At 37.9% G+C, this 25,477-nt stretch overlaps 1 protein-coding gene and 1 long non-coding RNA gene across 2 annotated transcripts in view; one reads left to right on the top strand and one right to left on the bottom strand.

Moving 5' to 3' along the window:
- The window catches only part of LOC123282177 (uncharacterized), a 54,006-nt gene extending 30,838 nt beyond the window's left edge, over positions 1 to 23,168 (top strand). Inside the window, exons 2-3 of the long non-coding RNA XR_011499483.1 lie at positions 6,785 to 6,881; positions 22,738 to 23,168. This is a non-coding gene — a long non-coding RNA (uncharacterized lncRNA). The remainder of the gene's footprint in view (positions 1 to 6,784; positions 6,882 to 22,737) is intronic.
- FBXO28 (F-box protein 28) overlaps positions 5,340 to 25,477 on the bottom strand; it is a 29,362-nt gene continuing 9,224 nt past the window's right edge. The window contains exons 2-5 of the mRNA XM_014844319.3: positions 23,428 to 23,537; positions 20,802 to 20,940; positions 11,610 to 11,805; positions 5,340 to 10,037 (exon numbers count right to left, since the gene is read on the bottom strand). Coding sequence (XP_014699805.1) covers positions 9,643 to 10,037; positions 11,610 to 11,805; positions 20,802 to 20,940; positions 23,428 to 23,537 — 840 coding nt within the window. The 3' untranslated portion in view covers positions 5,340 to 9,642. The remainder of the gene's footprint in view (positions 10,038 to 11,609; positions 11,806 to 20,801; positions 20,941 to 23,427; positions 23,538 to 25,477) is intronic.

Genomic DNA, 25,477 nt, shown 5'->3' with positions numbered 1-25,477 from the left:
GAATATAATCCCATTTACAATTGCAATAAAAAGAATAGAATACCTAGGAATAAACTTAACTAAAGAAGTGAATGGCCTGTACACTGAAAACTATAATACATTGTTGAAAGAAATCGAAGATGACACAAAGAAATGGAAAGATATTCTGTGTTCTTGGATTGAGAGAAGTAACATAATTAAAATGTCCATACTTTCTAAAGCAATCTACAGATTTGATGCAATCCCTATCAAAGTTCCAACAACATTTTTCACAGAAATAGAACAAAGAATCCTAAAATTTATATGGAACAAGAGAAGACCCCAAATAGCCAAAGGAATCTTGAGAAAAAAGGACAAAGCTGGAGGTATCACACTCCCTCATTTCAAAATATACTACAAAGCTATAGTAACCAAAACAGCGTGGTACTGGCACAAAAACAGACACACAGATCAATGGAACAGAATCGAGAGCCCAGAAATAAACCAACACATTTATGGATAACTAATTTTCGAGAAGGGAGCCAAAAACATACAAGGGAGAAAGGAAAATCTTTTCAAGAAATAGTGTTGGGAAAACTGGACAGCCACATGCAAAAGAATGAAAGTAGGCCATTATCTTACACCATGCACCAAAATCAACTCAAAATGGATTAAAGACTCGAAGGTAAGACAAGAAACCATTAAACTTCTAGAAGTAAATATAGGCAGTATGCTGTTCACCATATGTCTTAGCAGCATTTTTTCGAATACCGTGTCTGACTGGGCAAGGGAAACAATAGGAAAAATAAGCAAATGAGACTACGTCAAACTAAAAAGCTTCTGCACAGCAATGGAAACCATCAACATAGCAAACAGACATAGCAAAAAGACAACCTAAGAATTGGGAGGAGATATTTGCAAACCATGTATCAGATAAGGGGCTAATATCGAAAATATACAAATAACTCATACATCTCAACAAGAAAAAAACTAACAACCCAATTAAAAAATGGGCAAAAGATCTGAACAGACATTTCACCAAAGAAGATATATAGATGCCCAACAGGCACATGAAAAGATGTTCAACATCACTAATTATTAGGCAAATGCAAACCAAAACTGCAATGAGATATCACCTCACTCTCGTCAGAATGGTTATAATTAACAAGATGGGAAACAACAATGTTGGAAAGCATGTGGAGAGAAGGGAACCCTCATACACTGGTGGTGGGAGTGCAAACTGGTGCAGCCACTATGGAAAACAGTATGGAGATTCCTCAGAAAATTAAGAATAGAGCTACCATATGATCCAGCTATTCCACTGCTGGGTATTTATCCAAAGAACTTGAAAACACTAATGCATAAACATACATGCACCCCTATGTTCATCACAGCATTATTCACAATAGCCAAGACTTGGAAGCATCCTGGGTGCCCATCAAGGGACGAATGGATAAAGAAGATGTGGCACATATACACAATGGAATACTACTCAGCCATAAGAAATGATGAAATCTGGCCATTTGTGACAACGTGGATGGACCTTGAGGGTATTACGCTAAGTAAAATAAGTCAGAGGGAGAAAGTCAAATGCCGTATGATCTCGCTCATAAATAGAAGATAAAAACAACAACAAACAATCAAATAGAGATAGGGATTGGATCAGTGGTTACCAGAGGGGAAGGGAGGAGGGAGGTGGGGAAAAGGGGTGATTACGCACATGTGTGTGGTGCTGGATGGTGCTTAGTCTTTGGGTGGTGAACATGATGTAATCTACACAGAATTCAAAATATATTATGATGTTCACTTGAAATTTATATAATGTTATAAATCAATGTTACCACAATAAAACAAAATGAAATACTAAAAATACCCAGAAAAAGGAGGGACTTACTTTTGTCATTTTTCTATTTGTTTTCTGTACGTATTATAGCTTTTTTCCTCACGCTTCCTACATTACTGTCTTTCTTTTGTGTTTAGTCAATTTTTTGTACAGAAATGTTTAAATTTCTTTCTCATTTCTTTTTGTGTATATTCTATAGCTCTTTTCTTGGTGTTTACCATGATTACATTTAACATCCTAAAATTATAGCACTCTAATTTGAATTTGTACCAACTTAACTTCAATAACATGAAAATTCTGCTTTTTCAAGCTCTGTCCCCACCCCTGTCAGTTTTTGATGTTGCAAAATTATGTGTTTATACATCATGTGCCCAAGAACATGAACTAATAATTCTTTTAAATGCATTAATCTCTTAAATTATGTAGAAAACAAGATTTGGAGTCATAAACCACAGTTATGATAATACTAGCTTTTAGACTAGTAAATTTTTTTCTCAATTGTGTTAATCCCTTAATTCATGTTGAAAATAGTATGGTTACAAACCAATGTTACAATAACACCAGCTTTTATAATTACTCATGTATTTAACTGTACTGAGATCTTTATTTCTCCACATAGTTTTGAGTTACTATCTAGTGTCCTCTCATTGCATCTTACAGAACTCCCTTGAGCATTTCGTCTGTGGCAGTCTAGTGGAAATGAAATCCATCAGCTTCTGTTTATCTGGTAGTGTCTTAATTTCTCCCTCACTTTCAAAGGATAGTTTTGCCAGGTATAGGATACTTGGTTGACTTTTTTCTTTTAGCCTTTTGAATATATTGACCCACTGCCTTCTGGCCTCCAAAGTTTCTGATGAGAAATTTGCTTATAATCTTATTGAGGATCCCCTGTGTGTAATGATTTGCTTCTCTCTTGATGACTTCAACTGTCTCTGTGTTCAGCTTTTGAAAGTTGGATTCTAATGTGTCTCATTGTGTGTCTCTTTGAGTTCATCTCCCTTGGAGTTCATTGAGCTTCTTGGATATTTATGTTTGTGGTCTTTCATCAAATTTAGAAAGTTTGCAGCCATTATTTCTTCAAATATTCTCTCTGCTCCTTCCCCATTCTCCTTCTAGAACTCCCACAATGTGTATGTTGGCCTATTGATGCTGTCACATAAGCTCCTTAGGCTGTTAGTTTTTCTTCAATCTTTTTCTTTCTGTTCTTCAGACTCAATAATTTCTACTGTCCTCTTTAAATTTGCTGATTCTTTTTTTCTGCCTGCTCAGATCTGTCTTTGAATCCCTCTAGTGAATTTTTCATTTCAGTTATTGTACTTTTCAGCTCCAGAATTTCTTTTTGGTTTCTTTTTAGGTTTTCTATCTGTGTATTGATATTTCCATTTTGTTCATACATCAGTTTCTTGACTTTCTCCACATTTTCCTTTAGTTCTTTGAGCATCTTTAAAACAGTTGTTTTGAAGTCTTTGTCTAGTATATCTGCCATTAGATCCTTTTCAGGGACAGTTTCTGTTGATTTATTTTTTTTCTTTGAATGAGCCTTATTTTCCTGTTTCTTTGTATGCCTTGCAATTTTTTTTGTTGAAGTCTAGTCTTTGGTTGAAGACCAGATTTGAATTTAATAATGTGGTAACTCTGGAAATCACATTCTCCCCTGTCCACAGGATGTGCTGGGTTTTGTTATTGTTTTCATTTACTTGTTTTTATTGTTGTGGGCTGTCTCCACGCTTAGGGTCCCCTTGAACTGTAAACTTAATGTCCTCTCAGGTCTTTCCCTCAGCATGACCAGTCACTTTCTAAGTTTCCCCATAAATACAGTTGTTTTTGAATGTCCTTGTCTTAATGTCTGGCTCCCAAAAAAGGAAAAAAGAGAAAAATGAAGCAGGGGCAGGGGGAGGGTGCTGGCCCTTTAAGGCCCCAGGAAAGCGCTTGAGCTGGTGGGGAAGGGGCCCTGTACAATGGGAGGATGTGCGACAGAGGCCTCCTGCCTCTTTGCACCTGTGTGATCAGAAGAAGCAAGCAGTGATCAGAGCACAGATCCCAAACATTTGGAGGACAGGGTCTTTTGGGGCTGCCCTGGCTCCTGCAAGCTGTTTATGGGCTGCTCCAGGAACATGGGCACAGCTGCCTGACTGACAAGTGGCCGTGGGTAGGGGATGGGTGGCTGCTACTGTACTAAGAGCTGAAACTGACCAAAATTAACCACAAGTCTTTCCCTGGACGTGCAAGCTGTTGCTGGACCCTAGAGTTCCAAAATAGTTACATTTGTCACATTCTGCCAGTATAGTTGTTGTCTAAGTGGGGAGATAGATTCCTGGTGCTTCCTACACTGCCATCTTCCCAGAATCTTCTTTGGATTTTTGGACCAACTCTGAGGTAGGACGTCTTTTACGAATGATGAAACTGAGCCTCAGAGATATTAAGTACCCAAGCCAGTATTACCTAGCCGGGAAGTGGGAGAGCTGGGATTAGGAGCCCATGTATTCTGAGCCTAGAGCACGTATGCTTGACCCTTACTCTAAGTTGTGTCTTAAGGTGCAAGGCGTTCTGAAGAGGCTCCTCTCTTCAGTCTACCGGGTGCAGCCCAAGGTGCCCCTTCCTTCTCAGTCCTCTCAGCCCAAGGCAGAGAAGCATGAGCAACTGGCTTCTCTCCTGTGGCTCTCAAGGAGGCGGGGTGGGGCAGTGCAAAAAGTCCTGTGAATTTAGGAGACACTTAAGCGACCCTGAGTTGCCATTCTCAAGGAGTGTGGCCTGTGCAAATCATGGTTACATCTTTACAGAACAGAGGTGAAATTGATTTGTAGGTTTTTATTTCACTGAAATTCTGAATATTTAGTTTTGGAAGTGGAAGTGATTTTGAAAAGAGAACCGGTATTCTCCCCTGGCAGAGCAAAAGAACTGGTGGTCACTACTTTTGTACTGATTGGCAGCAGAGATTACAGTGAGCCGCCTGTGGACCTGTTAGTGGCCTCACGTCACCTCCACTGCTAGGGCTGCCTCCTATTTAAGATCACAGGTTCTAGAAGCCTTAATGATGCTTTACCCGTATGTCTAGGGTGAATCCAATGCCAAAAAACTTTAAGACAAAAGTTGCCTCTGCCAAGCCCAGCCTTTTCCCTGATTTTAAGTTCTATATGTTAAAGTTAGTGATTTTGGCGCTGTGTCTAGTGGATGTATGGAATGCTTATATATTTACGTTTAGAGTTAATGTAACCTTGAGTCTCGTAGCTCCCAGCTGTTTCAGAATGTAGTAGAGTGTAGCAGGAAGTCCCTAAGCTGTGGAGGCCGGGAGTTCTGAGTTCAGATCCTGTGTAGGCATGTAGGCACTTACTTGCATAACATTGAGGATGTGTTTTTTAATGAGTTTAACTTTCCTATATAGAGTAAAACCTGCTTTATAAGGCAGCTGTGAGGACTGAAATAACATCTGTAAAGCTCAAAGGTATAGTGCTTCAAGAGGCGGTGGCTATTAAAACGGTATTTGTTAGAGGCCGAGCTCCATAATCTTTTGTGCATGAAATACAAAGAAAACAAGTAGCACTGGTAACAACACATTTATTTACGTACCCTGTTGTGTGACCGGGAGGGGTTTTCACTTTCCAATGATTGAATTAGGTTATAACAATTAAAATTCCAGAAGGTAAACTAATAATTTATTGATGCTCATGAGCATAAGTAAACAGACATGGTACCACATCGAGGAATTTTACACACTTCTGAACTTCTGCTATGGCTTTGAGATGAACCAGTAGACTTTGGTAATGGACCTAACCGATTACCAATATGCTTCGCAATCCCATGGTTCTCTTCAAAGACACAGGAAGAATCTGGATTTAGCTTCTGCATTTCAGAAATTTAACAAAGATTCTCAGGAAGCTGGAAAAGGCCAACATTACTGACGCCTATCATATTCATCACGAATATATGTTTGCTATTAAAAATAAAGTCATGGTAGGTGGCAGTCAACCAATTGCTAGTTTCATTTTGTAGATTACTTTATTATTTCTTGAAAATAACTCACCTCAGGTGGCAGGCCATAGAAGATTATTTTTAAGCAGTTTTAACTTTAATAAGTTAATACCTTTTGTGGACTAGTTAAAGGAATTCAGATAGGTCCCAAGTCAAAGAATTGGACAGCGTATCAAATTGGATTTTATATTAGAAACAGCCATTTCCAAGAGACTGCATCATGCAGGACATTTCTTTTCAGAATGCCTTTTATTCCTGGCTTCAAATCTTAACTTACAGCATATGCTGTCTTTAGAGGGTTTGATAAGTGTTAACAAATGGGTACTCATTGCCAGAGCAGGATATAAGAATGTGCTGATCACCAAGTATGACATTTTACATTACATTAAATTAAAATTATATATTGTTGGAAATAGACAAGATAGGGAGTTCCTAGATCCTAGAAAGTATTATGGCTGAGGAAATAGAGAACTCAGAAAAGGAATCCGCCTCCAAGAAGCTCACTCAGTATAGTAAAATAGAACTAAGTGCCCTGTCTTAGGAAAACGTTTATTAATAAGGAACAACTGGGACATCATACATCGTTTCTTTGGAGATTAAAGTGCAGGCTATGAAATGGCATATAAAATAATCCATAAAATAGTGCAATCTTAAGGTGCCATTATTTTTGTTTATTACACATAGCCTATGTTCATATGTCCATTTTCTCTCAAAAATCCAGCTGTAGTGACACCTTTTAGCTTATTTATTTAGGCATTACTTGTACTCTGTTTTACCCGCTTTGGGGCTACATAGAATATTTTAACATTTTAACAAGTAGAATAATAGCGTGTACATCTTGAAACTACTAAAGAGAGATTAAGGCAAGCCCCTGTAAAGTTCTGTACTCCAAAAAACACGTTTTACAAAAAACGTTGCTTCCAAAACCAGTGGCTTTAGACCTGATGGCACCCCAAGAGTTTCCAAACAGTATGGTTACTCTGAATACATCTGAGTTTGCCCCATTATTTCCAGGCTCTGTACATCAAGAGAGGAGCTTGAAAAACAACAGGACCTAGATCCTCATGTTCTGAAGTAATTCATATTTATCAAAGCCAAGTCCATGTGGGAGGTAAGCAGAGGATCCTGTGGGGTGAGGGGGGAGCAGTCCTCTTCATTTCTATTTGTCTTTTCACATTTTTATCTGTCTGTAGTGTTGTACCATAATCAATTTATAAGTGGGAGTGACCCATTAAAATAGAGAAGTCTCCTCTGAAAAACAGTCAAGGAAGACGACAAGAATACTTTAGGAAATGTTGCTCTAGGACGACACAATGCTAACAAACAGCATTTACATTACTGACGTATAACCCAGGGCCGGATGGTCCTCTCTCAGGAGGCTAATGTACAATTTTCCTATAACATGTCAGTTTCAGCTGATCAAAATAATTTGTGATTTAGCCTTAAATACCATTATGCTATCCAAAAGCAGGTATAACAGCTATCCAATTGGTCAAGGCAATAGCCTAACATGTTTTCGCTCGACAGTCTAAGTAATATTTAAGACTGAAAACAAAGCACTGAGCCGTAGTGCTTTATTCTCCTACTGTTACGGAACATTCACGCACTGACAAGTGCCACTCATTAACCGTATGGCTAGGTGCTTACAAGTGTGTACTGCAGAAATGTGGACTTGGAACAGAAAATCTACCTTCTAATAGTGTGAATGCTTATTATGAAAGCCAAATCCTCATGTTTACTATGGAAGACTATAGATAACATTCAGGGTGTATAGATATAGTTTAAAAAGAAACCCAGGAAACTTTAAATAAGTCATTAACAAATATTAAAGAAATCAGCTGAGGTCGTATCCCTTTGATGCATAAGGATCATACTTTGTAAACCTGTAAACATGTACTTTGTTACTTAAAAAATCTTCCTATTACCAGGAAAGCAGACTATTAAAGGCCAAGAGTATTCCAGGAGGCCTCCTCCAAAGGTATGACAATATGGCTAAATCCTACAATTACAAAAATGAGACCTGCTGAGAAAATGAGTTCCAGACGGGGACTTTTATGGAGGACCTTGACTGACAAATGGTTTTTGGAAATTGTTTATTTTAAAATTACCTTCCCGACAAACCATGAAACACTTGGATGTTATTTTATGGTTTTTCACTGAAAACATACTACATTGTAAATGGAGTTTCAAAGTTAGACATAGAATTGATCAAAATCTAAGGACAATCTTATGTAAGGACAATATTAAAAATGGAGAAGAAAAAGTTTCATTTGGTGAGGTCAATCTAAAGGATGCATAACCATGTGATGTTGGACGGATAAAGATGGCAACCTTGTGCTTTTACTCCACTAAGGTACTTACCGAACCCTTAGGTTTATACAGGTGTCAGACTCCCACCTGGAAAGGGACAGTTTTCTATATTACACCTACATTTATTTTAAATAACTGAAGCCCAAGGCAACAGTTGTTTAAAAGAACTTAACAGTCAAATAATAACTGCATAATTTAGTACATTAAAATAATACTAGGACAGTAATAACTGAATGTCTCAAAAATGGACAACTGGGGAAAATAACCACTGTACACAATTTGGAGGTTTGTAAAGTGACCACTTAGAAGGTTGAACAGTGCAAGACATGCTTTTCCAGTTACAAGCTCAAAACAGGAGTGCAAACGAAATTAAAGCTTTTGTTTACAGTTGTAGGGTAAGGAAAGCTTGAAATTAATGTTAAAAAGCTTCCCTCGGGTCATCCCCCAGAAATGAAATGATCAAAATGCTTTTTCATAACACAATTTTTGTCAATGAACCTTCTTTCACTGGTAAAACTGCATCCCACACATTGGGTCCCCTACTCACACCACTGGTAATGACCACATTTGATCAATGAGCACACCCAGTGGTGAGTAAGGAAGAGTACTGGTTACCAGAGGTCTGATATTGATAGAGCCTTGGAATTTGGGGTTCTGCCTTAGCCAGTGTACCTGAACCCTACAGAGAAGAGATAAAGCAATGGGCTTTAATATTCTCTTGTTTCTGTAAAACTGGAGGACAAATGGACTAACAACCTCCCCCCAGAGGCAAGCTGTTGTGGTGGAAGATGTTAAGCACTTAAACTAAGATGCTGCTCTAAAAAGTGAACAAGTAGAGAGGTTCAAGATCAATGCCAGTGCAAGAGCTTTTTAAGTGAGTTGACTAGGCAATGCATGCATCCATCCATGCAATGTAGGACATGGCCCCAAAAGAGAACTGAAAACGTGTATATAACAACTGGATAAGTCCCTTGCCAGTAGTTTATAAAAATATATAGTCAATACTGTAGAGGCCCTTCTCCAGTCAATGCTATGGAAGTCCGTTTAGTTACCCATTACTTCAATACCAAAAAGCATTTACTACTTCTCAGACATTCCAGACAAAGGTCACTTATAACAAAAAGTCAACATTTGTTTTTTAAAACAAGATACTGTCCATTTAAAAAGTAGGTCTTTTCTTTCAAGTGAACAGGACATTTTCTGTATTCAACTTAACTTCTAGTCTGTCAAGACTGATTTAAGATCCTTATATAATGTGCATATATGCAGAGACAAATAAACTTACTTTAAACATTATCTGCACAGAAAAAAAGTTAACTCCTCAAAACATGATAGAACAGGTCTGGTTAGTACAAATCTATTGCAAAGTAAAAAGATTCTGTGCATCAGTTCAACCAGGAGAAGCAGGAAAAGAATGTCCCAACCATGAGAGTTCAAGTTTAAGTTGTGTTCTGAAAGCCTAGAAGCCTACAGGACACCGTGTTGCTTGTGGCATCCTGATATGCATAACTGCTGAAGCCACTAAGCCGGGCCTTCCTCTGGAGCTAGAGCCACGTTCCAGTCTACTTTCTGTTCCGGAGACGTTTCGATTTCCTCAGAGAGTCTATGGCTTCTGCGGCCTTTTTTCGTTTCCGAGGAGACTCTTCATTCTGCCCAGACCCTGAGGAGTTTCCTACTGCACTTTCCATCACTTCTCGTAGTTTCCGTTCCAGCTCTGCCAACCGCGCGTTCTGTTCCCCTATGATCTGGGTCTGCTCTAGCAGTTTCTGGTCCTGGTCTTGAAGCTGTTTCTGCTGCTCTTGCACTTTGGTGCGAAGCTCAGAAATCTCCCTCCTGAGAACAGTCACTCCAGCACCATTTGTCTTGACCTGCTGCTGGAGCTTGGTAACCTCTTGTCTTGACGGGTTTTGCTTAGAGAAGAGCTGCATTGTTGTCAGGGCTGCAGAAGGTCCTGGAACTGTGGAGAAATAATTAAAAATGGTCGGTTAAGCACTTACAATGTCTCGCTACCAGTAATACTTCATTATAAAACATTTTTAGGACCTAATAAGAAAATACAAGTAGTAAAATTAGAATATAATTAGTTTCCATCTTATTTCACACAAGCAAACATAAACATTCAAGTTAGAAGTATAGACCTACCATGTTCTTAAGTTCTCTCTGCACTTAGTTATATGCAAAAGCTTCGACTTTAGCAAAATAAGAGGGATGGCAGCAAAAAGTGGATTATATCCACATGATGATCAGGAAGAATTTCTGACGTGGTATAGGAAGGCTTTGGAACTATTTTGTTTTAGGAATAACAGAATGTAACATGGGCATAAAAATCACTATTTTAAACTAATAACCTACTTTTTTTTTATAAACCTTATCTCCTGAAGGTTTTCTAAAAGGACCAGCTGGATCAGTTCATCCTCCAAACCCGTCATGCTAATTTTCTCCTTGTACCTCTAAATAACCAGAATTTTTCCGTGACTGATGCATTCTTCCTTCTCTCTCTGCTTATTTTTATCCAACTTCCACTAACACATCAAAGCTCAGAATAATTCTTACCTCTTGTGAAGTTTCAATCAGACCAGCCCACAATGATCTGATCTTCCTTAAGAAGATCTGTCTCTGCTACTCATTTGGCATTAGGACACACCTTTAAAATATTTCTCCTGCCCACGATAGTTCACCTTTGAGGCTGGATGTGTCCCGCCTTTTGAATTGTCAGACCCTTGAGAGCAGACAGCACGTATTACGCTTCTTTTCAGTCTCCACAGGCCACAGAACAGTGCTGTGCGCATAACAGGTACTCAATGACAGAAATAAATGCTGAGATACTGCAGGCTTTATTTATTACATTAGAGAGCCGCTCAGAGACCCCACTGACTACTCCAGGGAGCTAAGTAAGTCGAACAAAACAAAACGTTTCACTAAAGTTTATTTCCTGATTTAACATATTTGCAAGGGGTGAAGACACTGAACAAGTTAGGCTTTCGGTAGAGAAGGGCACAAATCTCTAGGACCCAATATACTTTTGCAAAACAGCTACCACAAGAGAACCCACAGTGTTCAAAATAGCCTTACGCACCCTGTCTTTTAAAGTAGCAGCCAGAAGCTCTGGGGCTGAAATAATTAACTGGATATTTCTTTGAAGAATTTCTGGGGTTTTATCTGGTATGTTTAATTCTGCTTTAGCATAATGAATATTAACTAGTCAGAAACATAAGAAACACATATATACGTAGCTTTTCACCTAGCAATCGAACTCTGATAAATGTACTCTAAGTCAACCGTTGTGGATATGTGCACAGATCTAGCCACAAGTGTGTTCTTCAGCGTGCAGTTTAAATAACGGAAAACCAGAGACAAATGTACTTAAGAGTAGTGGATCAGTTATGTAGGTTATGGTCTATGATCCAAGTTGTCATTAAAAACGACGTTGCAGATACATATTTACAGACAGAGAAAAGTTCAAGACAGACAGTTAAGTGGGGAAAAAGCCAGTTACGAAACGACCATGTGATTAACAAACGAGAGCTACCTGGAGGGGAGCCCATGAGTCTCCCAGACACATCTGATCCCGGCAACTTCCTCTTCAGAATCGGAACGATCTTCTCATCAAAGTACTCCATGGCCATGGAGGAAATGTCCCTCAACTCCTGAAGGACTTCGTGAGCTCGCTGAGGGGCTCTGGTAGAATTGACATATCTCAACACACGATAAATCTCATCGATCACCTAAAAAAATGAGCTCTCATTACCACTTTTGATTTTTTTCCCCAAAGAAAATAGTTAAATAGGGAGAGAAGTGACTGCTTGTTTTGTGAGTCCTGTAAAGACCCACAGGGCCATTTAACTGATGTACTGGCCATTGATAACATTACCATCTGTAACTCACGGCTTTAAGGGGCTTGTTATAATACTTTATATTTCATACCATTTAAGCATCTTTTCTGTATCAGGTACTGTGCTGAGCCTAAGAATCAGGATGAATAAAATATAGCTCCTGCCCTAAAGAAAATCACAGTATAATTGAGGAGACAGATGTGTAAATAAGTGACACAAAGAGGGATATATAAAGAAACGAGAGGACTATACTAAGAAATTAAATCCTGGGTGTGAGCAGGGGCAGAGGTAGGGCATAAGCCACAGCCACATTCTTCCGGCCTCCAAACCCACTCCACGCTAGCCCGAATCTGCCTGCCACAGCCCGGGGACTCAGCCTGATCGCCTGCTCTCTTTCACACGCCACCACGGGCTCTGTCCCTTGAAGTTTTCTTTCGCAAAAACTTGCTATGGATTGCAATGAGGTCTCCTCAGCTCCCGCTTTCTTGCTATCACCAAAGGGTATCAAGAGATCCTTTTTCATTTTAATGATAACTGCAATGGGGAAACGCAAGGCATAGCACACGTAGAGAAGAAACGAAGTTCTGACAATTAGGAAGAGCTCCTAATTCCCCTGCTACAACGGTAACCGAACCTTCCTTAGGCCTTTCTGCCCTCAGCTTTCGTCCCTGTGATGTGATCCTTAATACTGCCCATGGCTTCAGCATAGACCTCAAGATGCTAATTCACATCTCTGAAGGTCTGGATGACATCTATTCCAAAGGGTCTGTACCCTCACAAGAATTGTGGGTTAATCAACCAAACCGTTGTGTCACCAAAATGTCTCAAGTCACCTTGAATCCCATTCACTCCTCCTACTGCATTATCTAGCCAGTACCCGTCTCTGGAACAGCCCTGGAATCTACCTTCTCTTCTCCTTCACTCAGGCTGCTGAGTACTACTAGAGAAACACATAATCTTGCAGGATGGCGCCAGGACAAGTGACAGTCCTTAACAGTTTCCAGATGCTCAGTGCAATGAGATGATCTTTCTCAGTCCAGCATCACGTGTGCCTAATGAATGTCAGCAAAATTAACAGTCAGGATGTGTCCCGATCGTGAATCCCAGAAGACTTCACTGCAGAGGCCACATCTGTGAGCCTGGAGCTGTGAACAGGAATTGGCTTGGGCTGAGGTGGTGTACATGGAGGCAAATGTAACGGGAGATGAGTTATGCTGGTCTTGAATTCCATGGGACATGCAGGTGATACCAGCCAGCAGGCAGCAGGAGATACAAGGTAGGAGTTCAGGAGAGAAAGTGCAGATGACGGGGAGGCCTCAGTAGCCAATGGCCTAAGAGGGCCAAGTGAGAAGATGCAGAATAAGACAGTCAAAGGCAGAATCCCAAGGAGCTAATGGTTAGTGATACATTTATTTTTGGCATTACTACTAGATTATGAACTCATTTTAGAAGAAGATAACATTTTTTCAATAATAACTTACTGAACTACCCTGTTAGGAACAATTACACATATTTTAAAAAAAAGAAAAAGAGTACCTTCCCTTGGGCTTACAATTTAATTATGTGAGCATATCCTAACATGTAGGATAAACATTATCCAAGTATTTATTGAGTTCTTACTATGTACGTGTCCTTTTTCAACACATTGGGGTAAAAACAGTGAACTGGCTGACAAGATTCTTATTCTCATAAAGCTAAAGTAAACAAATAATAAAATAATTTAAAATAGTGCCACGAGGGAAAAAGAGGAAACTGCAATAGTTACTAGTGGAGAAAGAGGGAATAGCATGAGACAGGTGGTCAGGAAAAGCTTCTCTGACATAATTAAGGTAACAGTGAGAGATGAGGAGGAACTAGTCACTTGATGATCTGGGGAGAAGAGCGTTTTGGGCAGGACTAATAATGGCAATGGCTCCAAGGTCAGAGTCAGCTTGGCCTGTTTAAGGAGTTGGACAGCTAGAAATATGCTATCTATATCTATTTATGGAAGCTCAAAGCTTTGAAAGATTTAATATTTATACACAATTAAGAACTGATTAATAAAAATAAAAGCTGAAGTAGGAATACAGTATTTTTCTTCTAAAGGTCCTTTAGAGCCAGCCCTGATGGCCCAGTGGTTAAAGCATTCCACTTTGGTGGCCTGGGTTCGGTTCCTAGTCACAGAAACATACCAGCTGTCTGTCAGTAGCCATGCTGTAGTGGTATCTCACATAGAAGAACCAGAAGTACTTACAACTAGGATATACAACTATGTACTGGGGCTTTGGGGAGGAAAAAAAAAGAGCCAGCCCTGATGGCCTAGTGGTTAAAGTTCAGCGCTCACTGCTTCAGTGATCCAGGTTTGCTGTCTGTCAGTTGCTATGCTATGGCAGCCGCTCACATAGAAAAACAGAATGACTTACAACTAGCATATACAACCATGTACTGAGGGCTTGGGGAACCGAAAAAAAAAGAGGAAGATTGGCAACAGATGTTAGCTCAGGGTGAATCTTTCCCAACAAAAAATAAATAAATAAATAAAGGTCCTTCATACTGACTGAGCTGCTATGTACTAATGCTAGGATATTAACTGATCCATAGTTTTGTGTTTATCAAAGTTTTATATGTACGTTATAAATAAGAAAAGCACTGCAACGCTCCAGTATTACTTTATGTTGTCCTCAAAGCTAGTATGTTGCATCTCTGGATATAAAGTAACCATTAGTTCTTTGATCTAAATCAAGCCCTCTCTCCCTTTTTTGTCCCAGGGCTTTTGCACATTATGATCCTTTTTCTGGAATGTTCTCCCTGCATATCTCCCCCACTTTCTCCAACCCCAAATTCCTTACTCATGCTTGAGGTCTCAGTAACATTTCATTTTCTCAGAGTAGTCTTTTCTGATCCCTCTTCCAGTTTAAATTATGTTAATATCTCCATTGAATCCTTCATTTTCCCTTCAGAATACACATTACAAATTGCAAGTGTATCTTTCTGTTAATTTCTGTCTTCCCCATAATATAGTAAGCTCAATGAGAGAAGAGATCATAGCTAGTTTCACTGGCAGATCCCCAAGCCTAGCAGTGTCTGGCACATGGCAGATACTCAATAAATGTCTGTTAAATGAATGATAAGGATGGTCAAATGTTATACTGACATATCTAAATACAACTGTTTCGGGGCAAGCCACAGGATTAAATTCAATACAAGATATGATTTTTAGTGGCCAGATTTTGTTTTGAACATAAAAGTCACAGTTAACAGAATTTCTATTGAAAGGGATTTTAAAAAATATATAATACTTGAGAGAGTACTTATATGTTTAATGTAATATCCACAGCTTTATTAATGGATCTATTTATATTATGTTTGTGTTCATAAATACTGGTAGACAGAAGATTATTTACAGTATGTTTGAGCTGGACTAGAAATGACTGCTGTAATGATTCAAGCATGAATAAGACAGAGATCTTATCCAATGCAAGATGACTCAGTGAAAGACCCACAAACAGAAAAGCATAGCTCAAATGGTAATATGTTCAATGTATAAGCAAAGTGCTGTGTGGAAAAAAGGAAAGTAGAGAGAAAAGCTCTGTTTGAGAGAATCAAGGAGACGTAAGGAAGGACTTGGCAATGAGAAATAAGTAGAATTTCAAAGGGTAAGGAAAGGTGGAGCAGGAGGAGGGCACCTGGCTAAAGAAAGAGTGGAGCTCAGTGGATGGATGATGTGGATGGACAGGCGACAGCGTAGAAAATCAGCATGTATGTAGTACAATTACCTACCATGCATTTATTCTAGGACTTCAAAAAAGCATAAATTACGCAGTTAATCCTCTTCCATAACCCTTACTCTTCAGAATGAATCTCCTACCAAAATATCCCACAGAGATTACTAATTGATACTAAATTACATCCATCAGCTAATTTGTGAAATATTCTTTACTGTATTTAGTTTTATAAATATAGTGTGACTCTTACCAATTGCTCTAGTCTTCCATTAGGGAAAGCAACATTTTCACATCTCGCTATATAAAGATTAGTCATGTGGGATAATCCATGTTTTCAATAAAATTAAAATCTTCTCCCTCCTCTGTCCAAAAGTTATAAGCAAAGGACAAGATGAAGAAAAGGACACAGCATGTTAGAACCATACTGCTTCTACCATTCAATCAGTGGCTGCAGTGGCTTTAGAGGCACATAGTAAGAAAGCAGAGTATTTACTCAATTTTCAAAATATTTCATATTCTGAGTAGGTTTAATCACTTTCTGAAAACTCCTTTAGCAGCAAGAATGTAATGGTATGAGTCTGGAGTCCAGTGGGAAGATCAGAGGCCTCAGGCTGGTCGCTTTTAATGGCTGTTTGTACACCTTGCAAATAATATGACACACACTGAATCCTATCCAGGCTTGAGATAATAAAATAATAGTTATGAAAAATATTTTTAAGTTTTAAAAAAGTATGGTACAAACCAAATGTGCACAACTATCCCATTTCTAACATATGCAGTTCACTCTGAAGAGAATTTCTATCTGTTTAACTTACTGTTTAGCAAATAAAGCTCCTATTAGCATACTGAACCTAATATGTTCTCATTTTCCTTCTTTGTCTTTTTGTTATACGTGAGATTTCCTTAACTTTCCCTTCTACCTCTTTTATTTAATTTAAAAATTAAGGGATATTCCTCAAAATAACTGACCTCTGCTCTTCAAGAATGTGAAGATCAAGAAATACAAAGAAAGCATATGGAACTATTCCACATTAAAGAAGATTAAGAAGTCCATGCACGATCCTGGATTGGATTCTGGACTAGTTAGGAAGAGTAAATTATTGGGATAAGTGATGAAATTTGAATATGGATTGTCGATTAGTTAAGTGCATTGTGTGAATGTTAAACTTCCTGATTTTGATATCTGTATTAAGAGACTGTCCCAGTTCTTAGGGAATACACTGAAATATTTAAGAACATAGGGTTATAATAGCTCCAACTTATTTTCAAATGGTTGAGAAAAAATAAAATGCATATATAGAGCATAAAAGCAAACAGCACAAAAGGTAAATAATTGCTGAATCAGGATAAAAGACATACGGGAGTTCCTTGCACTATTCTTGCAATTTTTGTGTAAATATGAAATTGTATCAAGGCAAGTTACCAAAAAAAGAAAAAAAGGAATTAAAAAGTGCACCACCACCAGTTTTTTCCCCTCAAAACATTAAAAACAAACCGACACCACCTAATATGTAGATTCTAAGTTTGTTCAGGGCAATCTAGCTTCATGACCTTGCATAATCATTTACCCCGTGAATACCACGATTTTGGGGAGCCACTGTGTTTCAATAAGCACAAAAGGGTGAGCAGGGTCCCTAGCAACAATCAAGAGCAGGGACTATCTATGTCTTTTTCCGTTATTCTAGCTCCCAGGATGGCTGGTTGGCCTCTGCTCACACGTGTGCTTCGGTATGTGTGAATTGCTGATACTGACCATGAACTTACTGTAAAAAGTTTGACTTCTATACGTCCTAAGATTTGAGAAATGTACATAGGAGTAAGCTAACAATCTATAACCTCTTAGTTCTCAGAGAAGACGAACGGAATATCACTGTAGTGGTCAGGGTGGGCAACTACGGCCCTATTTGACCTGCGCCTGTTTTTGTAAAAAAAGGTTTTGTTGGAACACAAGCGCACCATTCATTTACCACATGTTGTCCATAGCTCCTTCTCAGAGTTGAGCAGTTCTGACAGAGCCCACGCAGCCTGCAATGCCAAAAATAGTTACTATTTGGCTCTTTACAGAAAAAGTCTGCTGATTCCTGCCATAGATAATAGTGCAAACTCGCAACCAGTCTGAATTCTTTAGACAGCTTTGCTTTGAATGCCCTTGTTGTCAGTGTGGTCTCCCTGTCAAGAGACCTTTTAAACCCCTCCAGTGAATCAGACCCAGGTTTGCGCTGAGTAGGAGGGCAATGACTTAGCTTGTCTGCAGTTGGAGAGGGGACCTGTAGGTTTAAATCAGTCTTAAATATAGACTCTCAACCAACCCTCCTGTCCAAGCCCCACTTTCAGAGGTGCTTGGAGCTTTCTGAGGTTCAGCTGTACAGACTGGGAGCCTCTCAGCTTTCCCCTCTGCCATTTACGATTGAACTGTCTCAGTTCTGCTAACTCAGTTACCACTCGTTCATCTCCTTTCCAGCTTCCAAAATTATGTTGCTGACATCTCCTCTCCTGACTCATTCTCAGGGGTCTTGTTTTCCTTTTTAAAATTAGCACATTTACTGTATGAGTGAAATTTTGCGAGGAATCAGAGGTAAACACGTATTCAATTTGCCATCGTTAACCTACCATTTAATTTTAAGAGTAAATGTGATTGCCCTTTCAGAAAATAATTAAAAAAATTCTTTTTCCAACTATTAATTAAAAGGCCCCAAATTTTGGTACATACCAGGCAATCTAATTTAAACTACAATAATGATATTACCAAGATTCACTTAAGTAATTTGTGAAAAGTAATTTATGATATGAAATGCTTACTGTAGATCTGAATTTTAACAAAATGGATAAATTCTATAGAAAACCACAAAAAGGAATTCACTTAGAAAATATAAAAGCTCCTGAACTTTTATTTTAAGCATAACCCAGGAGCACTATCTTGGGGAAAACAAGAATAACCTACCATAGAAATCATATACCAAATCAAGATTATATGTTAAAACAAAAGAAAATTATTTTCTTGAATGTCCTCACTTACGCACGTGGAAATTAAATGCCACATCCTTATGTTCTGAAGGTAGAATGTGAAAAGTTCAAGGAGAAGTACAAAAAGTGAATGATCATAGAACCACCCAAATACTGCAAACTGTGTGAAGTTAGCAGTTCAGTTTTAGTTTAAGTAAACTAAAAAGTATCAGCTACATAAACACAAAAAGTAATATTCTGAGTATACACATAGTGTTTTTAGGCAAAATATAAGCTATAAAGATGGCATTTTTAAGAAACAAAATAATCCAAACTGAATTAAGTGTGATAATAAAAACAAAAATTATTTCTGTTTTTTTAGGCTTGTTTTTCCAGTCAAGTTCAGGTATGCAGGAGAAAAAGAACTTAGGATAAGTTCTTGTGAAGAACTGGGGACTATTAAAGAAAAATGGAAGAAAACAGCAAAGAACACAGTTGAGAAATCAGAGCACTCGAGCAGAGCTTTTGCCCCGTCACTTCAGTTCCCTAGGCCCCAGTTTTCCTGTCAGTGAAACAGGAACGGTAATACTTGTTCTGTTTGCCTCACATGCTGAGACGGCAAGTAAATGAGACAGTGTACATGAAGTGCTCTGGGAATTAGAAAGTAGTTCATAAATATAAGCTGAGAGCAGTGACAAGAAAAAGGGATAGGTAGACATCTATATTATAAAGTCAAGGTAGGTACAATATTCCGTTCCACTGCACTTCTATTGCGGGCAAGGTAAAGGCTCAGTTAAGGAGCCATCCAGAACAAATGCCCAAGGGGACCTAGTGCATTTTGAAAATGGAAGACATTCTCCATTACTGCCACCTTGGTTTTATTCTTTTATTTTGGTATTAGAAATTTAAGTGAAAAGTCAACAAGTGGTTTCAAAAAAAAAGAAAACAAGACTCAGATGGATCTGACCTCAATTCTTTAGACAGTAAATATCATCATTCCAACCACATGATCCTGAGCCACCGGAACAAAGGCTGGCAACTTCTGCAAAGGCCAGACGCTAAATGTCTTAGGCTTTGCAGGCCATGTGGACTGCTGCAAACTACTCAAGTCTCATTAGTAACGACTGACTGAACTGTCTCTGGGGTTATGAAAACTGTAAGATGTTTCTTAAATATTCATATTCTTAACAAGATATGCACTAAAAACTACAAGGCTATAGGGGGCAATCGACATTAGTTCAATGAACTTTCCAGGAAAACTTAAATGTTAAGGCCTATAAGTCAGACATGGATAAAATCTGGCATAAGAATCAGAATCTGAAGTTTCTAACTGGTCACTCTTTTACAGTAAGTACGCTACGAAAGCACTGGTGGCTAGTATCAGGAAAGTGAGATATACCAAAGAATATTTCAAATAAAATAAGAAACAGGATTCTTCCCCAAAACAAACATCATAGAAAACTGAAAATGGAGAAAGTACATACAAAATAATGCCAATGTTAATTATCTATGGAAACAATAAAAAGAGAATGTTCAAATTTTAGTAGTTATTAATTCGTTTCGTGTTAAGGGAAGCTTTTGCTAGTATCAACTAGGCAGCAAAATGTTTAATTCCATTTCTGCCCCTTCCATATAAAGAGATACAGACATGTATCATCTGAATTTACGAATTCAAGAAGCAAGATACTCCTGAAGGTTTGAGAGCATGCTAAATGCTGGGGTCTCTTAATTTAGTAACAGTAAGTATGCCACAATGCCCTTATTTCTAACTAGCGCTATGGCGTAGCTCTGAGGACACTGCTATACAGTAATTATTGATTCTGTCAAATCTGGAAGTTTCTAAGTTGTCTTCATGAAACGTTTCTCAACAAGACAAAAACCAGCTTGTCCCTCCTCCTCCACGTCCCCCAAATTATAACAATCCTGAAGGCGGGGACAATACCTATCTTGTTCATTGCTGTACGTCTGGCATCTTAACCAAGAGTAAAAGCTGAGAATTTTTTCCTCAGTATGAACTCTTAACAAGCTTCCCTAGAGAACAGAACTTCCACTGCATAGTTCATAATTAGAACTTAAAATATAAAGATCACATAAATGATACATATTTATATCAGTTACTGTAAAGAAGCTATACAAATCCACCCACAGAAATTCACTTCTGAGGAGTAGGAACAATTCTGACATTAAAAAAAGGTTTACATAGTGCAATCCAGCTGTTCTAGGTAAGCAATTCTATTTTACCTTTCCTGGGATGAAGCAACAGAGATTGGAATCCACATACTTCATGAAAGTCATATTTAATAGTGATAGCCTTGTTTCAACAGCAGCAAGGATGTCTGCATGGCGAGCTAATGAATGGTTTCTCCTTTCCGACTCTCTCCTGTGATTAAACAAAAAGTAACCATTAAAGAGCCACCACAGACTAAAATGTCACCCAGTCAAAATGCCTTGAGAGAACAGTCTAACAATTACATGTTAATTTAGAAATCTACAACTGGGTCATAATTTAACTGTAATGATAAATGAATCACTATATCCAGAAATCCTTGCCAAAGACTAATACAAATATTAGTCTTCTGTTTTGACTATCAAGCCTAATGGCTATCTGAATCAGAGATAAATGAAAGAATTACACATGGATATATAGACAAGAGACTATATGTTTTTGCCCACAGAATCAGCTCATAAACTTTTTAAACAGTTTTATTAGAAATAATTCACATAATAAAATTCATTTTTAAAGCACACAATTTAGTGGGTTTTGGTATATTCACACTTGTGTATCCATCCCCACTACCTAATTTCATCACATTTTCATTACCACAAAAAGAAAGCCTGTTACAACTATCAGTCACTCCATTCTCCAGCCCCTGGCAACCACTAATCTACTTTACGTTTCTACGGATGTTCCTATCCTGGACCTTTCAGGGAACTGGAATTGCACGTTATGTGGTGTTTTGTGTTATCTTTCACTTAGCACAGTCTTCAAGGCTCACCCACGTTGTAGCCTGTATCAATACTTCATTCCTTTTTACTAAACAATATTCTATTATATGGACATTCCATCATCCTGATTATCCATTCATCAGCTGATGGACTTTTGGGTTGTTTCCACTTTTTGGCTATCATGAAAAATGCTGCTGTGAACATTCATGTACAAGTTTTTGTGTGGATATATTTTCATTTCTCTTGGGTGTATACCTAGGAGTGAAACGGCTGGGTCATCACATGACTCTATATTTAACTTTTTGAGGAACAAACTGTTTTCTAAATTGGCTGCACTGTTTTATAATCCCACCAGTAATTTATGAAGGTTCCAATTTGTCCACATCCTTCCCAATATTTTTTGTCTTTTTTGTTTCAGCCATCTTAGTGGGTAGAAAGTGGTATCACATAGTGTTTTGATTTTCAATGCTCTGACAACTAATGATGTTGATTGAGCATCTTTCATGTGCTTGTTGGCCTTTAGTATATCTTCTTTGGAGAAACGTCTATTAAAATCCTTTACCTACTTTTAAATTGGGTTATTTCTTTTTATTGTTGCGTTCTAAGAGGTCCTCATACAATCTGGATACAAGTCCTTTATTAGATATATGAACTGCAAATATTTTCTCCCATTCTGTGGGTTGTATTTTCACTTTCTTGATGTTATCCTTTGAGGCACAGAAGTTTTAAATTTTGATGAAGTCTAGTTTGCCTACTTTTTCCTTTTGTTATTTGTGCTTTTGGTGTCATACCTCAGAAACCACTGCCTGATCCACATTCATGAAGATTAGTGCTATGTTTTTGTCTAAGGGTTTTATAGTATAGCAGTGACATTTACACTTAGGTCTATGATCTATTTTGAGCTAATTTTGTATTGGTGTGAGGAAGGAGTCCAACTTCATTCTTTTGCATACTCAGCTGTTCTAGCATCATTTTTTGAAAACATTATTCTTTCTCCACTAAATTGTCTTGGCAGCCTTGAAAATCAATTGACTAAAAATGTAAGAGTTAATTTTCTGGACTCTCAATTCTATTCCATCGATCCCTATGTCTCTCCTTAAGGCAGTACCACACTATTTTGATTACTGTAGCTTTGTACTAAGTTTTGAAATTGGGAAGTGGTAGTCCTCCACCAACTTTGTCCTTTGTTTTCAAGACTGCTTTGATTATTCTGAGTCTTGTATTTCCATAGGCATTATAGGATCAGCCTATCAATCTCTGCAAAGAAGACCGCTAAGATTTTGGTATGGACCGCAGCGACAGTACAGATCAATTTGGGGAGTGCCATCATCTTAACAATACGAAGTCTTCCAACCTGTGGACACAGAATGTCTTTCCATTTAAGTCTTTTTAACTATTTTTAACAATATCTTGCAGCTTTCAGCGTGCAAGTCTCACACTCCTTTTGTTGAGTATTTTATAGTCTTTTAGATGCTACTGTAAATGAAGTTGTCTTTTTTAGTTTTGGATTGTTTATTGTTAGTGTATACAATTGGTTTTTACATATTGATCTTGTATCCTGTATCCCTGCTGAACTTGTTTAGTAGCTCTAATAATTAGTGTAGTCTTTACATACAAGATCATGTCATCTGTGGATAAAGAGAGTTTTACTTTTTCCTTTCCAATCTGGATGCCTTTTATTTCATTTTCTTGTCTAACTGCCCTGGCTAGAACCTCCAGTAAAATGTTGAACAGAAACGGGGAGAGTGGACAAACTATAGTAAAAATCACTTACTGTCATCTGTGTACCCTCTGCTACAAAAACTTGGAAACCACTTAACATGTCAACTGTCAATGAGATTTCTTTAAAGAAATCAAGAAACAAACAAGCGAAACCAAAACCCCCAACTGTAAATTATTGCCACTGCTAGCCATAACATACCTTGGGAGTTGTGCTTTAACTTGTTTCTGACATAGATTATGGTACCTCTCTACTTTGAGAAATCCCTGATTCAACATTCTCTGGCAGACCAAATCCATTCTTTTACAAACCTATGGGGAGAGAGGAAGAGAAAGAAGAATTTTAAAAAGCAATAACCAAATAAATAAAAGACAATTAACTTAGACTCGTAACTGATGGCTGAAAGTTCTCTGTGCTGGTACCATTCCTCAGTTTGCCATCGAATCTCTGAATCAGTATCTATGTGGATGAATCCCTCATACTTTGTAACTCTTGCACTATCACATTAAGAAATTCATATGTGTAGGGGAGCAATAATTTACTACTTTACTTCAAGCATTTGTTTAATGTTCTGAATGCATCCCCACTATTATGGTCAGAAACTGTAGCACTAAAGATAGGTAAGACAACATACTCAAAGGTTTTAATGGTTTGGAACAAAGAAATTCTCCTTTAGCCAAAAATGTATACTCAAACTTAACTTCAACCTCCCACAAAGTTTATATGATCTATAACCAGAATGAGAATGCTAATTTATTTCCACTAGTGATTAGCGTTAACTATAGAAAGTTAGTCTACACTACTGTCATATCCTCCAAAATATCTTAACATATGCAGCAGAACTCAACTATTCTGAATCCTTAAGGAAAATGGTGTTTTTATACAGGGAAAGTACAGGATCAAAAGTCAGAACACCTAAATTTGAGTCTAACCTTTATGCATCCTTGAGCAAGTCAGCTACCATTTGAAAGCCTGAGCCAGCCGTCTGTAAACTGTGGATAGTATCTAACTCAGAGGAATTTCGTTAGGATTAAATGAAACAATACATGCTAAATCCCTTGGTAAAAATTATGTTGAATAAATTTTAACTTAGTACCAACTCGAAAACTCTGCTCTATATACTTAGTTCTATTTCTGAGATATCCCAGCATCTTTCTTACCTTAATGGAATCTAGTGCACAAAATCTGTTTGTTCTTTGATCTCTGAGATTTTGCAGTGACTCAGAATCATCAACCTGAAAATCCACCTGAACCAGCTAATTCTCACCATACAGGTGTGGATGCTGAAAGGCAAAACACTGAGATAACTCTGTATCGAGGCCCCATCAATCAGGCAGCAGCTGTCTTGTGCCTCGACCTCTCATGGCAAGCATCCAAGCACAAATGCTTGTCAAATACTTGTTGAAATGAAATCTTGATGAAACCCTTGATATAAGTTTGCTTTATCCTGAGAATATACGGACAAAAATTCTGGCAAACTAGGTTGAAGTTTATGAAGGCTTAAACAGTCTAATATTAAATACTAGATCCTTCCTAAATCACAGCATGCCAAATGAAAGGTATTAAGGAAAACAGTTGTTTTCAATTTCAAAATAAATTAAAACAACAAATTTTAAATACTAAGAGTAATTCCTAATAAATGATATTTTAAAATATAGGAGAATCTATTTCTAACTAAACTAAATCAGTTAACATTTGTTCAGCATATACTGAAAAAATAACTAGTAAAACTAATACATTTTAACATAACTTTTTAAGAAAAAGTAACTTCTCTAAAACAAAATATTTAGTGAGTTACATTTTTACAAATCTCTTTGATTTGTGGTTTAATAGAACAGAAGTGAATCCTCATATATGCTGCTGCACTCAATCTACTGAGGTATTCTTTCCTTAGAAAATTCTAGAAAACACAAGTCACAAGCACATATTTCATCAGCTATCAGTATGACATCCATCACGTGTCACATAGCTACTGGAAAGCTCCACTACATACTTGTTAAAAATGAAAATAACATTTTAGTGCTATAATAAAAATATTTCAGCTCTTACAGACTCCCTGAAAGGGTCTTGGGAACCCCTCTGGGATCCCTGGATCACACTTTGAGAACCAGTACCCCAATTCTGAATAATCACATTGTCACAAACACCAGTACTGAACTTTATGTGAGGAAAAAAGAAGCTTTTATTGTGTTATTGGAGGAAGAAAAGAAGTGGGCGTCTATCTGTATGTGTGATGAAGGCGAACAGAGCA

This window comes from Equus asinus, chromosome 30, assembly GCF_041296235.1.
Source record: "Equus asinus isolate D_3611 breed Donkey chromosome 30, EquAss-T2T_v2, whole genome shotgun sequence".
In the NCBI taxonomy this organism is placed as follows: domain Eukaryota; kingdom Metazoa; phylum Chordata; class Mammalia; order Perissodactyla; family Equidae; genus Equus; species Equus asinus.
The sequence above is the reverse complement of the archived record's forward strand: the minus strand, read 5'-3'. Positions and strand labels throughout refer to the sequence as shown.